General features: G+C 28.9%; 2 protein-coding genes and 1 pseudogene across 4 annotated transcripts; all 3 read left to right on the top strand.

Annotated features, from left to right (window-relative positions):
* Positions 1-1,178: 1,178 nt before the first annotated feature.
* On the top strand, positions 1,179-2,834 carry LOC112688878 (spermidine synthase-like). 3 transcript variants are annotated; one of them, XM_025562289.1, is made up of 5 exons: positions 1,179-1,451; positions 1,564-1,701; positions 1,764-2,131; positions 2,219-2,454; positions 2,545-2,834. In XM_025562289.1, the coding sequence occupies exons 2-5, from the start codon at positions 1,574-1,576 to the stop codon at positions 2,689-2,691; spliced, it is 879 nt and encodes a 292-aa protein (XP_025418074.1). In that variant the 5' UTR covers positions 1,179-1,451; positions 1,564-1,573; the 3' UTR covers positions 2,692-2,834. The 3 variants fall into 3 exon arrangements, with proteins under 3 accessions (XP_025418074.1, XP_025418073.1, XP_025418072.1); XM_025562288.1 differs by having other exon boundaries at positions 1,556-1,701; positions 2,545-2,833; XM_025562287.1 differs by having other exon boundaries at positions 1,543-1,701; positions 2,545-2,833.
* Positions 2,835-3,800: 966 nt separating this feature from the next.
* On the top strand, positions 3,801-4,509 carry LOC112688879 (annotated as a pseudogene).
* Positions 4,510-14,754: 10,245 nt separating this feature from the next.
* On the top strand, positions 14,755-16,287 carry LOC112688875. Its single transcript, XM_025562283.1, has 4 exons — positions 14,755-14,789; positions 14,923-15,507; positions 15,618-15,906; positions 15,967-16,287. Exons 1-4 carry the CDS (start codon positions 14,755-14,757, stop codon positions 16,285-16,287), a joined length of 1,230 nt encoding a protein of 409 aa, XP_025418068.1.
* The last annotated feature ends 990 nt before the right edge of the window (positions 16,288-17,277 follow it).

Genomic DNA, 17,277 nt, shown 5'->3' with positions numbered 1-17,277 from the left:
TTTATAGTAGGTTAATACTTTTTTAAAAAAATATTTAGGTCCCAAGTTCATATTTGCACACCAGCCCCATAATATATAGTTACGGCACTGGGTGTTATAGTAGAACACTTATTGTTCATTCATATGTTTTAATACATCATAATGTCAATATTTTTTCCATGATATCTATATCAAAATTAATGAACTATTCTTAGCTGATAAATTAATAGCACCACGATAAAGCACGATTAGATTGTGAACTTGCAAGTAAAAAAAAAAAAAAATTAAGAACAAATTTAATATCTTTGAAAAGCAATGTGTGTTCATTTAAATAAAAATTAAATTATTTTGCAAGAGTTTTTATTAAATATAGGTAATAATATAAGAAAAATTTGATTCATTTTTTATTAATATTTATATATTATTTTAATATTTAATTTTGTAATATAATACTTTTTTTCCGAGTACTTTTTCTTTGGTACTTTTTTCCTAATATCTTATACAACTTGTTAATAGATGAAATGTGCTCGAATGAATGGTGGACTAAACTGCAGCCACGCGTCTCATGCATCGACATTTGTATTGTAAGGAATCCGTCACTGAATTGTGCTTCTACTGTCGCATCATAAGGAATCCACCTTAAAAATTCGATTATTAATTTCGAGGGAATTAGATTTCTTACCTAGGTAACCCATATTCCTCCATTCCCTCTACTTTTTTTTTCATGTTACTAGTTGTCATGTTACACTATCCTTTAAATATTTAATAATATACACTTCTTATAATTTATTGTATTTAAATTTGTATTTCTTTAAATGCTAAATAATTTTTTATTTCAAGTTATATTAAGTTTTATATTTTTAAAATCTTTAGGAACTTAATTTTTTTTATTTCAATTGTGTATACAAGAAAATTAATTTGTAATCAGTTTTTGCATAATACGTAGAATTACAGAGAGAATCCCGAAAAATATTTAAATGCATCAAATTCCAAGCCCTGGTGATCACGAATCCCGATTATGACATCGTTTAAACATTACAAGACGCTCATAAAAAGTTATAGATAGTTACGATTTTCTTAATAATAAATTATTACCTATATAATTAATAATTATTTATTATCAAATCGTGTCCATAGTTTATTTCTTTATCATCGATGGCAAAATCATAAACCGTTATCAGTATGATAAACAAATTTAAAAAAACACATGTTAATCAAACATCGCTAATGTTTAAAAAATAATGCAATTGTTCCTCCCTATAATCACCGTTCAATAAATCTACTAGTTATAGCGTTTATATATGCATTTGTTAGTCATTTTGATAGTCAAACAATCAATTAAATCGTAACGTATGGGATTTGCTGTCAAAACTCATGATTCCTGACGATTGCGTTTAAACAATAATCAAATGTTTATACGAGTAATATAATAGTGTACATTGGCTATATATTTAAAACAAGTTATTATTAAGGTAATTTAACCTGTAAATATAAATAATTTCCATAAATTTACCTTGGTATATATGTAAGTACTTGTAATTCTTACAATAATAATTATTTTAGACTTATGTTTAAGAAATTTAGTTGAACGACGATGAATTACTTACAAGATGGCTGGTTCACCGAGTCTGATACTTGGCCAGGAGCTGGACTTTCATTAGAAGTAGAAAAAGTACTACACAAAGAGGAATCACCATATCAAAAAATCATGGTATTGCAAACGTAAGTATTTGTGAGATTTAAATATTTTGTGTTTTTAATTACTAATTAATATTTTTAAACAGTAAATCATTTGGAAAAGCTTTAATTTTGGATAACATTATCCAGTGCACTGAGTTTGATGAGTTTTCATATCAAGAAATGATAAGTTTCTTACCCCTGTGTAGTCATCCTAATCCAGAAAGAGTTTTAATAGTAGGTGGTGGTGATGGTGGTGTAGCTCGTGAAGCTGTTAAACATCCTAAAGTTAAAAGTATTGATGTGGTGGAAATTGATGAACGAGTAGTAAAACTTTCTGAACAATATTTGCCTTTTATGGCTTGTGGATTTCAACATGACAAAGTTACCTTGCATATAGAAGATGGTTTTGAGTTTATGAAAAGAAATGCCCAGCAATTTGATGTTATAATCACAGACTCTTCAGATCCTGTTGGTACGTACTTTATAAACAATTGCATTTTACTGCACTTTATTATTGTACTGTTATATTATACTATATATATACACTTTATTATTTAAGGTCCTAATGAAACACTATTTCAAAAAACATACATTGAGTCATTAAAAAAATCTTTAAGACCTGGAGGTATCATATGTTCCCAAGCTGGATCAATTTGGATTAAAGAAGATCAAACTACAATGATCAAACTTTCCAAAGATTGTTTAGCAAACTTTAAAAAGGTTACTTTAGCTTCTATATCTATTCCATCTTATCCAACTGGTAATATCAGTTTCATTATGGCCACTGATAATGAGGTAAGAATTAATTTTATCTATTGTATTATGACATAGACAAATAGGTTACACATAATTTTATTTTACTGTTATGAAATTGTTTAATTATAGAATGTCTGTTTCAAAGTGCCAGCTTACAATTTCACAACAGAGGAACTAGATAAACATAAACTTAAGTATTATTCACCAGATGTACATTCTGCTTCATTTAGTGTTCCTAGATTTGCTCGGATGGTTATACCACATCTTAATTGTTGATTTTTACTTTGTTAAATATTTATTTTTCCTTTAAACAATAACAGTATACTATTATTAGATTTAATTATGTACCACTGTTTCTTAATTGTTATTCTTGCAATTAAAATTTCAATTACATTTTTTAAATATTGTAATATTTTAATGTTCAACAAATAGTTTTAAATTAATGCTTTTAATATAATTAATTGCATTTTTATTCATTTTGTAATTAGTCGTAATATTTAATATTCACAAAATTGATTGTAATTTTATATATATTAATAATATTAAATAGAAAAATATTTGACATTTTTTATTATATTTTAGTAAAAAAAACAAATACAAATATGATCAGTTTAAATTTCTAATTAATTAATTTGTTTGTTCAGTAATATTCACTAGTGAGTTTATATTTTTTTATACATATATATATATCAACATTTCTTTTATTAACTCATAATTTCATAATTAACAATACTACAATAAGTTTTTATGAATTACATAAATAAATTCTGCTATTCAGATATTGAAGTTTAAGTTTTATACAAGGTAAAAAATATTTGGTACAATATAAAAAAACTTGCTATGTTAGTTATAAAAGTGGAGTGGATTATTGTCTGTTAGATCCAATATTCTAGATCAACGGTTCTCAAACAGTGGTACGCGAAAGACTATAAGGTGGTACGCGAAAGGCCGTGATAGAACAGAAATTAAAAATTTGATATTTAACTCTTCTATTAATTTAAAAACACAAATACATTTTTATTAATAAATAAATAGTAATTTTATTGTAGTATTTTAATGCCTTTATGTTTAAAATAAATGTATTTTATTATGTAAAGTTTATATGGTTCTATTATTAGTGATACATTACTGATAATATATTCAAGTGGTACGCGAAAAAAAAAGTTTGAGAACCGCTGTTCTAGATGTTAATCAAATTATTAGTATAAACTTTCAAATTATGAATTATAACATTTAAAAAGCAATTTTGAGTAAAATATTTTTTGTGGAGTAAATATATAGACAATATAAGACAATTTAAATTTGTCACTTTTCATGTAAGTGGTCAATTTTTAAAAAAATGTAAAGACCTAAAATAACATTTTATAAAAGTAAATAAGACCCAGATTATGTATGAAACATTCAACAATCCTACAATGCATGTAAGCTGTACTTTCATTGTATGTATCTGGTCGTACTACTGGTATCGTCATAGATTGGGACGGTGTATCTCATATCGTTCCAATCTATGAAGGATATGCTTTACCTCATGCTTTCCTTCGTCTGGATCTTGCTGGCCGTGATCCAATAGATTACGTTATGAAAATTTTGACTGAACTTGGCAACAGTTCTACAACAACAGCCGGGAGAGAAATTGTTCATGACATTAAGGAAAAATTGTGCTATGTAGCTTTGTACTTTGAATAAGAAATTGCTATTGCTGCTCCCTTCAGCTTATCGGAGAAATCTTATGATTTGTTGTCTGATGGACAAGTCATTATAATTGGAAATGAAAAATTCCGTTACCCGGAAGCTCTTTTCTAACTTTCATTCCTAGGAATGGAAGCTTGTGATATCCATGAACTACATACAACTCCATCATGAAGTGCGACGTAGGTATCCGTAAGGACTTGTATTCCAACACTGTATTATCTGGTAGTATTACCATGTACCCAGGCATTACTGACCGAATGCAAAAATAAATTACTACTTTGGCTCCATCTACAATGAAAATAAAGATCATTGCTCCTACAGAAAGGAAAAACTCAGTATGGATTGGTGGTTCCATCTTGGCTTCTCTATCTACCTTCCAATAGATGTAGATTTCCAAACAAGAGTATGATGTTTACTGTAATAAAGAAAATAATTACAATGTTTTAATAATCAATTTTATTTTGAGAATTAAAGAGAAATAAATTATAATTATATTATTTTAATTTATTTTTTTATTAATTAACTAACTTGGCAGATATTAAAAAAAATTAATTTGTATGAATGAAAATATTTAATAAACGCAAATAGAATATGACAATTAAAATTGGACATAGATTACCTGCCTCATCGTTGTTTCCGTCGCAGTGTGCCACTTAAAAAATATTATTTAAATGTAAAAGTTTTTTATTTACAACAATTTATTTTAATTATATAAAAACATTAACCGGTAATATACTAGGGTCTGCTATAGATTTTATGATTTCTATTCACCCTAACTTGAATGTCCATTTCTATTTAATTATTTTTAAATATTTCTAATTATTTTTCTTTAGCGTGTACGAGAATAGAAGGATCAGTACAGCGATTTGTTTTTTCTAACATGGATGCACTATTTCTCATTCAAATTTTTTTGAAAATCTTGATCTTCACGTAATTATTATAAAAGATATAACTGGATTTGGAACACGGAGAACAAATCTACGCTTTAGAACCACATACTTCTATACTAAATACTTACTGTTACTTTTATACTAAATAATTTTATTACTTTTTTTTATTGATTTCTTTACTAAACACTTCTATACTGGTATAGAAATCAGTATTTGGAACAACTGCTTACGGGGATTCCATACCGACCATTTTTAAGGAGTTGAGTATAGGCAATTTTTAGACATTTTGTAAATACGTGCGTGCGTGGCGTGTATGTTTGCGTGTAGTTAATGATCATCCCCACCTATTGGCCAACACATCAAAACCGCCGCCCAGATATCCTCGATATCTTCATCGCCAGTGTACCAAGTAACTCCATTACTATTACCTCCAACACAAATGACCTGTCATCCGACCACACACCAGTCATACTCGACCTCGAAATTCCCTGTTCAAACTCCTTCACAAATCCTCAAAATCTTGGAAAAATAGATTGGCCAACTTTCCAACAACTCATCGATACTCGTACACAACTCAACCCTTCCTTAAAATCAAGCGAAGACATTGATAATACTATCCAAAAGCTCACTTCAGATATCCAAGAATGTACACACTTAGCAACAACACCAACCACAATTCACCCCAATAACCTACTTCCAAATCATATAAAATATCTTCTCCGAGAAAAACGAAAAGCAATATCCCGTTGGCAAAGGCACAAATACCCCATCGACAAACATACTTACAACCAACTAAATAACAAACTTAGGAAAGCACTCCAACAACACAACTCCGTCACTTATCAACAATATATCCAAAACTTAACAACTCATAACTCCTGTCTTTGGAAAACGACAAAAAAAATCCTAAAAACTGTCTCAACTTCATCTCCTCTCCGTAAAGAAGATAATTCATGGGTGGTCTCTGACATAGAAAAAGCAAACCTATTTGGCCAACATCTATCTCAAACTTTCACTCCACATGACATAACTCTAAATCCCACTCAAAGTCAAATTGTCTCACATTCCTTAGAGTCTGCATTACCCGTCTCACTCCCAGCTAAGCACACAAGTCCTGGTGAAATCGAATTTATTATTAAAAAACTCCACAACAGAAAAGCCCCCGGGTTTGATCGAATTACAAATTGTACTGCCAAAAACCTACCCAAAAAAGTAATCGTATTACTTTCCTATATTTATAACGCAATGTTGCGTTTATCCTATTACCCCCTAATCTGGAAATTTTCAGAGATAATAATGATTCCAAAACCCAACAAACCTCCCGAAAAAGTAACTTCTTATCGCCCTATAAGTTTACTCCCTACATTATCTAAAGTATTCGAAAAAATCCTATTAAAGAGGCTTATTCCGCTAGCTGTTACGGCAAAAGTTATCCCCGACACTCAATTTGGATTCAGACCCAATCACTCTACCATTCACCAACTCCATAGAGTAGTTGACACCATCTCAGTTTCTCTAGAGAAAAAACACTACTGCGCTGCTGTCTTTTTAGACGTTGCACAAGCGTTTGATAGAGTCTGGTTTGATGGCCTACTTTTCAAACTTAAAAAATTTCTGCCTGCCCCATACTTCCTTTTGATTAAATCATATTTGAGCGATCGTACTTTTGTCGTACGCCAGAACTCGAGCCACTCAAACTACTTTAACATCTTAGCCGGAGTTCCCCAAGGCAGCGATATTGCTCCCTTCTTATACAATATCTTTACGCATGACATTCCTAAAACTTCCTTCACCGAACTCGGTTCCTACGCGGATGATACAGCAATTGTGGCCTGCAATGAAAACCCAATCACTGTTTCTAGTATGTTACAAAAACACCTCAACATAATTAACCTCTGGACAAAAAGATGGAAGATCAAAATTAATGAATCCAAGTCCTCCTTCATTACATTCACCCTAAAAAAAGGCTTTTGCCCCTCAGTCACAATGAACAACATCTCAATTCCCTCCTAATCAGAAGTTAAATATCTTGGTCTCATCCTCGACAGTAAACTTACCTGGAATCCTCACCTAAAAGCCAAACGAAAAGCCCTTAATACCCGACTTCACCTCCTAAGACCATTACTTAAATCTAAAATGAATATAAATACCAAACTACTAATCTATAAGTCCTTACTCAGGCCATTATGGACTTATGGCATTCACTTATGGGGAGCCGCTAAACCCTCAAACACCCGTACAATCCAAGCATTCCAATCAATATGCCTTCGCCTAGTCACATCTGCACCCTGGTATTTAACCAACAATAACCTCCACAAAGATCTTAAAATCCAAAATCTTAACCAAATCTCAAAACTATACTACACCAGACTTCACAACAAACTTCAACAACATACAAATCCACTAATCTCTAAATTATCAACGAAAACACTCCCTAATGACCCGCGCCGTAGACTTAAAAGGCAATGGTGTAGAGATCTTCTTCTATAGTAAGTAAGCTTAATAAGTGCTGGAGGTCGTAAACAGGTAACACCTCCAAACCAAAAAAAAAAAAAAATGTTTATATATATATATTTTTTCTTCATTGTTATTCTGTCATTTATAGGGTGTTACCACTGGGTATCCTCCTTAATCCCATGAATCATGTTATCTGTTTTATTTTTTTTTCTGTCACTTATTATACAAAAAAATTATATATATAGATTGTAGATTTCTTCAATATGTGTTTTTTTGTTTTTGTGTCTGTGTACAGCAAAACTTGTCAAAATAATGCTTCAATTTAAAAGTAATTTTGTAGTTGAAAATTCATAAAAAATGTTTTATTTGTGTCTAAGGTTAAAAAAATTTAACACTAAGTTTTCCATAAGTTTTCTTTCAAAACGTTATAGAGAAAACTCAAAGCGTCATTATAGGAAAAATGTTATGAGCGTCTGAATTTAAAATTTTTACGAAATCACGTAACAATAACGATTTATCCTCAAACGATTTTAAATATTTGTCATTATTCAAAAAGTATATACTTCGTAGATACTTGAAAATTTCACCAATTATTTAGATTGGCATTTTCTTTACATAATTTAATTTTCAAAATATTTCACTTATTTTAATGCTATTTATAGGCATTTGTAATATTCGTTTTTGTTTAGTTTTTTTTTTTTTTATAAATATCGATAAAAAAATTTTGACAGTCAAAATACTTGAAAAATTAATAATACAAAGTTCCTCATTAGTTATTCTTATAGTGATTAAAAAAAAGTAAGAATACTAGGCACAATTTTTTTTAATAGCATTTGAAGTTCTAATATTGACAAAAATTCGTCAAAATCATGAATATTTGCAAATTATTTTATAATTAAAATTTATAAAAAATTTGTATACCGATAAGTAGCTAAGAGTTGAAAGTTTAATATAAGATTTTCCATAAGTTTGGCTTACAATAATTATAAAATAATTTAAATTTAGGGTTATTCAGATCATTAAAACATAAACCAATTTTTTCACCACCCACTGGGAAATATATTTTAGGATGACAATAAATCATCATCTCCGTTCAGAATCGTGATACCTATCATTGGTTTCAAATTTAATACATTAGTAGTGACCATACTATACAGCAAAGCGTTACTCACTTGAGCACGCTTTTTTAATTTACTTTTGGAAAAAAGTAAAAAAAAATAGCTATTATGAAAATTTAACAAAAGCAATTTTAAATTTTTGAACAAAAAATTTGAAATTGGAATTTTTACCATGGTTTATTTTCGAAAAAACCTCATTCAAAAATATTGAGTTAGTGTCGATATCCTCGGGGTCGTACAGGATTTTTGAGACATACTGTATTGCATAACACAAACTTGCTTCACTCAAAACTTAAAATAAATAATTCAATATAAATTAACTTACAAATCAACTAAGCCGTCGTTTGATATCTCCATTATTTTCTTTTGGAAAGTTAATACATTGCCTTTCATTTTTTTTCGTTTCGACAAACACTTTTTTTTAAATTTTCCCATTTTTAAAAAATTGGAAAATTTTTGGATTTACAAAAACTAAGTGTAACTATAACTATATAATTACACAACTATATGCTACTATTATAGGTGCACTAAAAAATAAAGATCTGATAATCGACTTGATGGCTGACAATATCATCTAATATTATAATAACATAAAGTAAATGTAAATCATTATATTTGAGTGTGAATGCGCGAGCGCCATGTACTCAATATAATATAATAATATAGTCCGCGACGGCGGCAATAATTTTATCTTCGGTCATTATCGCCTATCGGTAATAATCGGATTGTAGTATATTTTTATTTTTATATGAACATATTATTATATTTAGATTTCCGATAATTCATTAGCGACGTACACGACGGCGGCGGCGAGCTAAATAAGCGTTGCGCACTCGCATGCACATGTCACATAAAGTCCAACAACGAATCTTTTTCATGACGAAATATTGTAAATCATAGACCTAAACGAATTCCAACATACAGACTTGAGTTTTACTCCTATAATAATTTTGAAAACAAATTTTGTTTTGTTGTTCAATCAACTTTGGATCCTTCGAGCCACATTTTTAATTTATTATTCTTAAAGATTTGTACAAGTTAGATTTGTAGAAGTACTTTTAGAAAGTTCTAAAATCTTGTCTTTATAAATCGGAAAGTTTTCGAATAATGTTTGTATTTTTTCAGGATATATAAAATTGAAGTCCGCAAGCAACTTCATAAATTTGAAACATAATATAATTTAATATAATATGTAGTTAATTAATATTAAATTATATAGATAGGTATTGAATTTAATTTTAATTTTAATGCTTAATACCTAAAATTGGATTATTTAGAAACATCTTAACAAAATATATTACTATTTTATACTCTTACTACTAGAACTAGAGCTTTTTCTGTGTTAAATAATAAAATAAAAATAACATTGTGGCAATATATTTGATGGAAAATGTTAAAATGTTAAATGACTAAATGAGTAGATGCCCATAATTAAAATTTTAGGTACAAATAAAATACTTTTTTATTTATTTATCTGAATAAAATAAATGTACTAAATTTTTATCCAGATTTAACTCAATACTGCTAATATAAAATTGTATATAAATAAAGATACATAAGTATTAACATTGATTATAAATACTATAGATTGCTCACTGACCGGTTTTTCGGTGGCGTGAAAAAAAAATTCCGATAGAGAGCGGTATGAATTTATTAATAACAAAATCGTATTTTATTTTGGCCGTTGTGCCGCAATTATGGCAAGGTACGGCCGCATGGCGTGGGGTAATTTTATTTTATATTGTCAGTTGCCACACGTCGGATGGTCGATTGCATCGTACATCAGTTTAAAAATAACAATAATAATAAAGCGGATCCGAAAAATTTGTCCAGAACGAATTTAATAAAATTATTTTAGTCGTATTTATTTTTTCTAGTTTGTATTTCTTCTTATTATATTATTTCTATGTGCTAGTATCTACTATAATTACCAAGATATTTAACATACCGGCACTCTGCAGTAATACAAACATAAAATACATAATTATACGAGTTACAAATAAAAATAATAATATTGAATATTAAAATAATAATTACATATAGTATTTTATATTTAACAACTTACGTAAATAAAATGAAAAATTCTTGTACAATTTATTTTTTAAATTATTTATTTTGTAAAACTCTTAACTTTGCTGCATTATGAAAGTGCTTCCCTGTATTCACTTCATTTTCCCATTTGCACTGCTTGAAAATTTTGGTTCGCAATAGTAGTTCAATAATATAGTTATTATGTTCTATACACAATGATGGAGTAGAACTGAATAAATTTAGCGATGTTTTAATTATTTCTTTGTTTACTTCAGTTTTAGTACTTGTAGTTCACTTTTAATTTTATTGAAATATTTATCAAATACGTATAAACATAATTTAGTGGTTTTTATCACTAAATCTGATGGCGCTTTAAGTCCTTTTGTGGGTCCTAGGAAATCGTATGTCTTAAAATAAATTAAAATTTGGTCTTCATCATTTAAGTTTAAATTAGATTTTGTTAAATTAGTGTGACAAATTGCACATGAATATTTTTCCAAACATTTGTTGACCAAATATCCAGCAAAATATTTAATTGAGCAAGACTCTAGTGTTGGAGTTTTTTTAATAACTGAAGTTATTGAAACAATTGAAGATGGTGAATTAGAACTAGAATTTGAATCAGTTTCTCGAACTTCTGTCTGTATACTGGAGTTTGTTTCTTCTGGTATTTCTGTTTCCTTTAATACGTCAGCAGTTATATACTTCTCACTATCCGGTTCACAGTTATTATATATTGTAGAATATTTCATTAGACTATATGAACAAATATGGCTAAAACAACAACGAAAAGTTCTAGCAGTTGGATTTCTGTTATACCTAGAAATATTTATAACAAAATTTTTGTAAATACATTGATTTTTAATGAAAAACTAATTTTTAAAATACATTTAGGTATAGCTTGATAGTACCATAAATTATATCGGAATATATTTTTGTTAGTTTTTCATTATAAAAATAAAAAACATGTTTTACAATAATAACTGTAAAACTAAAGTTGTTGCAAGTATACCTAATAATTATTGCTTATACATAATTGATAATTATGCAAATATAATTTATAAAAAAAACTGATACCTATCACTAATTACATAATTTGTATACATACCCATTTTTTGTCGTATTATCGAAAATAAATTCTCCAGAGGATCTTGCGTTAGCTTATTGGTCATTAAAAAATAATCATCTTCTGTATAACAATGTTTTTTATCTATTTTTTCATTTTCGTATAGTTGGAAAATCGCAGATACAGTCCAAATTACCCCAGTGAAACAAGGAGGCACACTAGATTTGTTTGTTTTGTGACATATTTTGACCGCATTCTGAAATAATTTTTTAGCCGTATTTAAATTTTCCAATACTTGTGGGTTATGACTACTAATTGGTCTCCGGTTTGGATTGAGATCATATAGATTTTTACTATTCCCCGAGTCGAACATGTTATTGACTTTATCAATAAATTCAGCTGTATCAATGGCCGAATGTGATTTGAGTTCTTCTGTTGTTAAACATGTTTTTATTGACGCCGAAACTGAGTGACTTAAAAGCTGAATAGCCAATTTGCAAGACATTTTTTGAAATGGATTTGGAGCCAAATGTGTTGATGTGATTTTAGGCATTGCACGTGATTTGTTCTTAATATCAATTTCATATGTTTTTATTATGTCTTTCATAGATGCAAGTTTGGTATTATCAAATTTGAAATCACCGTTCAGTAAATTGTTTCATACACTTTTTATAAGGTGAGGTAAATCATAAATCAAAAATATTTTTTGTCCAGATATTATTGTGTGTGGATTTTCTTCGGTCCCTTTAAGAAGTGTGTACATTCGACGATTTTGAGTACCTTGATCACAAACTATGCAAGTGGCCATCAAACCCAAATCAATAATTTTTTGTACGCACTCTTTTATAATAAGAACCAGATTATCGCCTTTAATACCACTTCCCGTAAAAAAATAACAAAGAGGAAACTTCCAATTTGCATAAAGACCACGTAGCATAACGACCAAAGCATGAGAACAAATATTGTCACTTCGGCCTAAAGTTCCTATATCTTCAAATCCTTCAATAACATCTAAAGTTTTGTTGTATTCTATGCATTTCATGATTGATATCTCGTCAAGAAGGATAACACATTTTTTTTCTGAATAATTGAATTCGGAAACCTTTAATTTAATTTGCTCCATGTACTCGACGGAAAATCCAGTGGAATATTTAATAGAATTTAGCCAATGACGAACAGTACTTTCTCCAGGTAATATAATGCCGTTTCGGCGCATGTATTTATATGTTGAAGGTGATTTATAATAAATAGATAGAGCAACTTTTTTTTCCCTAGGTGTCCATGGTTTACGTGTTTTGTGTAGTATTTGCATTGTTGTTAGAGCCTTTGAGTTCACTGATGGAAATTTAGTCATCTCAAAAATTTTTTTTGATTCAATTTTTTTAGTTTGTTGCTTTTTTTTGAATCCTTGAGACTTTGAATAATATAACGTTTTTGTTTTAATAATCTTCTCATTTTGATTCAATTTTTTCTTAACTTATTATTTTGAACAATCAAATTATCCGGGTTGCTTGTATTATTACGGGTTTTTTTTATTGGCACAGTATTAACATTTGGAAGACTAATTAAATTTGACACCCAATTTTTCGTAGTAGGAGAATATTCTTAACGGGTGTATTACTATCTGTTGTGGTATTTTTATATGTATGTTGCGGTGTCAATACTTTTAGTACCGGAGAAGATGAAACAAATGAGCAGTTTGGACCTACATTAAAAAAATAACGTAGAACAATTTTACAATTTTAGATAATTACACGACTGCATAGGAGATACAAGCATATACAACGGTCACTAACGAAAAAAACAAAAAAAATTAAAACGAATACAAATTACGGATGTGGTGGATCAATATTTTGACTTAGTTTGTACTATTTAATATTTATAAATATTTTAATTTTTATGCTTTTTGGATTTTGAGTGAAACGAGAAAGGTATATTGGTTTTACCATGGTATGTTTTTTTGTTCAATTTTAATTTATTTTTCGAGTCTGCAGTGTACCTACACGTATTTACTATTTCATATTTGACCAGAAATATGGCTAAAATTAACTAATTATTAATTGATAAATAATACAAGATACAATAATACAACCTAAATAAAAAAGCATAGTATTCATCCTCATTTTAGGTAATTTCAAATACCTATAAATACTATAAAAATTTTCGAAATATTTTAAAATTCACAACATACTTATAAAATGGTCATATTATAAGTGTTCTATACAAATTTTAACACCATCGTATTATTATTTTTTGAGTTATAATGAAATAGCTAACATCGTAAAATCGAAATCGCGGAAACTTTTGGTTTTGTGAAAATAAAAAATTCAAACGCTTGTAAAATTTTCAATTCATTATCCGGTAATTTTTTTTTTTTAGTTCGTTTAGTTTCGTAAAAAGAGCAACTTCTCAAGAATATGGTGCTTAATTTCCTAATAATAATATAATACTCTTAGTATAATATAATGTTAAATAATATTATAAAATTACTTAGAGTATGAATTTGTTCGTAGTTAGATTGATTTATCCGAGGTTTTTTTTTTTGGCGTGGTATTTATTGTATCCAGTGGCGGCTCGTGGCTTGGACGACGGGACGATCGCACCTCCTACTAAAATTAGTAAAAATAAGAAAATTTATTGTATAATCTTAATTCTGATTTTTAAAAAATATTTTTATTTAAACTGGAATTTTTAAATATAATATTATTATAGTTATAACTTATAAAGGTATAATACATTTGTCGTGTGCGAACATTACATTATTTTGTTTTTCTCTGACACCAGAAGCTTATCGCATAATATGGATACGCATCGTATTTGGACGACCTGTAGTGTCGTCGTCCGTCGTGGCGTATGGTTCGTATGTATAAGCGAGGCGCGGAATGATGTGCGTGCGGTTACGTTTATTGTACGATGTTATTATACGGGTTTGGACGACCGATAGCGTCGTCCATACAGTAATATATTACTATATATATATTGGGTAATTTATTTTTAAAATTAACAGCGCTGCTGTCGGTTGCTTATCGTTATTAATTATTATTACTTTAATTTCTATTTTGTATTGTGACCTGCACCTAGTAGCATGTATATTGTTGTCGTACACTGCAAATACGTAATGTAAGTACCTATACAATTGATCGTTTTGAATTTTAATTAGTTCAACATGTCGAATTCTGTTCATAATTTAAAAAAATATTAAATTTTCTTTACTATCGTTCGAACAAAAATTAACCATAAAAAATAATGGCAGGCCTTTACCAGAGTTAAAAGATTTAAAGACAAAATATAAAAAAGGAAAAAGTGAATATTTTCGAAATTTTAATCCAGCATTATATATCAAAAATGAATGGTTATGTGGATGTGAAATAAAACAAGCTCTTTTCTGTTTTCCTTGTTTACTTTTTGGTGGTGAAACAGCTTGGACTAAAATAGGAGTTACTGATTTGCAATATCTAAATGCGAAAATTGTTAAGCATGAAAATTCATTCAAACATATTCACAATGCGACAAACTTGAATTTGTTAGGCAAAGTTGATATAAGACATCAAATTGATATTGGTTATAAAATAGGTAGCCAACGCCATAACGAGTTAGTAGATAAAAATCGCTATGTTCTAGATAAAATTCTAAATTGTATTAAATGCTGTGGTAAACACGAATTACCACTACGAGGTCATGATGAAAAAACATCTTCAAAAAATCAGGGCGTTTTTCGTGGAATTCTCGACCTTTGTACTGATTTAGATTCTAGTTTGCGTGATCATTTTGAAAAATCTACTGTTTTTAAAGGAACTTCCAAAACAATTCAAAATGATTATTGGATTCTATTCTGTCAGTATGTCGAAATAAAATAGTAAATGAAATTGAACAGTCAGAATTTATTTCCATAATTGTTGATGAAACTACTGATATTTCAAATATCTTTCAGTTGGTTCTTATTATTAGATATGAAGTACAAGGTCGACCTGTTGAGCGGTTTTGGGGTTTTGAGAATCCAAATGGACATAATGCCGAAGCATTATCACAAACTATTTTTGGTTTAATTGATCCACTTCTGGAAAAATCGCCTAATAAATTGATTGCTCAGTCATACGACGGTGCAGCGGTTATGAGTGGCCAAAAAGGTGGTGTTAATGTGAAGATAAAAGAAAAGTATCCATTCGCCTTTCTTATTCACTGTTATGCTCACCAATTGAATCTAATAATGATACAATCAATTTCAAAAAATAAGCAAGTTCGTGTATTTTTTTCTAATTTATCTAAACTACCAGTGTTTTTTTCTCATTCGCCACAGAGGGTATCAGTGTTAGATGAAGTAGTCGGTGTTCGTTTGCCAAGAGCAGTACAGACTCGATGGAACTTTAATATAAGAACCGTTAATACTGTTTTTGAACACAGGGAAGACTTGATTATTTGTATGGATAAAATAATTGAAACATCTTTAGTATCTTTACAAGCTAAAACAATTAATCAAGCCACTGGTATTAAAAGGCTCCTAGAAGATACTGATTTTATTTTTTGGCTGAATATTTTTCATAAAATTATGCCACATGTTGACTGTATAGTTCTGTCCAAGCTAGAAAAACAGACCCTGTTCAAGCAAATAACTCGGTAAATTTATTTATAAATGAAATAAATAAAATACGTGATAATATGTCATCAATTTGTTCAACCGTTTTAAACCAATCAGACATAATACATTCAAATAAAAGAAAAACTAGCGAAGACCCAAATATTACAAAAAGAATTATTGCTTTAGAAGTATGTGATATTTTAATAACTCAAGCAAAAAGTCGTTTTAGTTTTAACAAACATCTAACTACAGCGTTGCTCTTTCAAAATGAGTACTACCCAAAATTTAATAACAAATTTCCAATTGATCATTTACAAAAAACTATAAATTGCTATCCTTTCTTTACAAAAGAACGTTTAAGAACTGAACTTGAGGTTATTTATAGCCGTGATGATTTTTGCTTGCTAAAAGGAATTATTTCTACAATTAACTATATAATATCAAATAATATGAACGATTTATTTAAGGAAGTACTTAAATTACTTAAACTATTAGTCGTCATTCCGATGACATTGTCGGAAGCTGAACGCGGATTTTCGACGTTAAAAAGAATTAAAACTTGTTTGCGAAGTACCATGGGAGAAGACAGACTTAACGCTTTATCTATTCTTAGTATTGAAAGTGAAATGATTTCAGAAGATATGGAATTCAATAAAAAGGTCATCGAACATTTTTCATCAACAAAAAACAGGCGGATGGATTTTATTCATAAAATAACTCCATAAAATAATTATTTTCAAATTATGTACTAAATCATATAATGTTATAATAATAATATAATAATAATATACTATGATAATTATATGAATAAAATATTAAGCTTTAAAATAATAATAAAATAATAATATGTGTATTGTGTTTCATTTTATTATATTTAATTTGACAATTTGTTAAACCTATGATTAGTACAGTGGCGTAACCAGAACTTTTAATGCCCGTGGCAAAATAATCCAATCGGGCCCTTAGTTTTATAAATTTGGAAGAACGAGATATGAGGAATATCCTTCAAAAACTAACCACCTATACAATTCT

The sequence above is a fragment of the Sipha flava genome, unplaced genomic scaffold (assembly GCF_003268045.1).
Source record: "Sipha flava isolate LNK unplaced genomic scaffold, YSA_version1 410_pilon_pilon, whole genome shotgun sequence".
Lineage (NCBI taxonomy): Eukaryota > Metazoa > Arthropoda > Insecta > Hemiptera > Aphididae > Sipha > Sipha flava.
The sequence above is the reverse complement of the archived record's forward strand: the minus strand, read 5'-3'. Positions and strand labels throughout refer to the sequence as shown.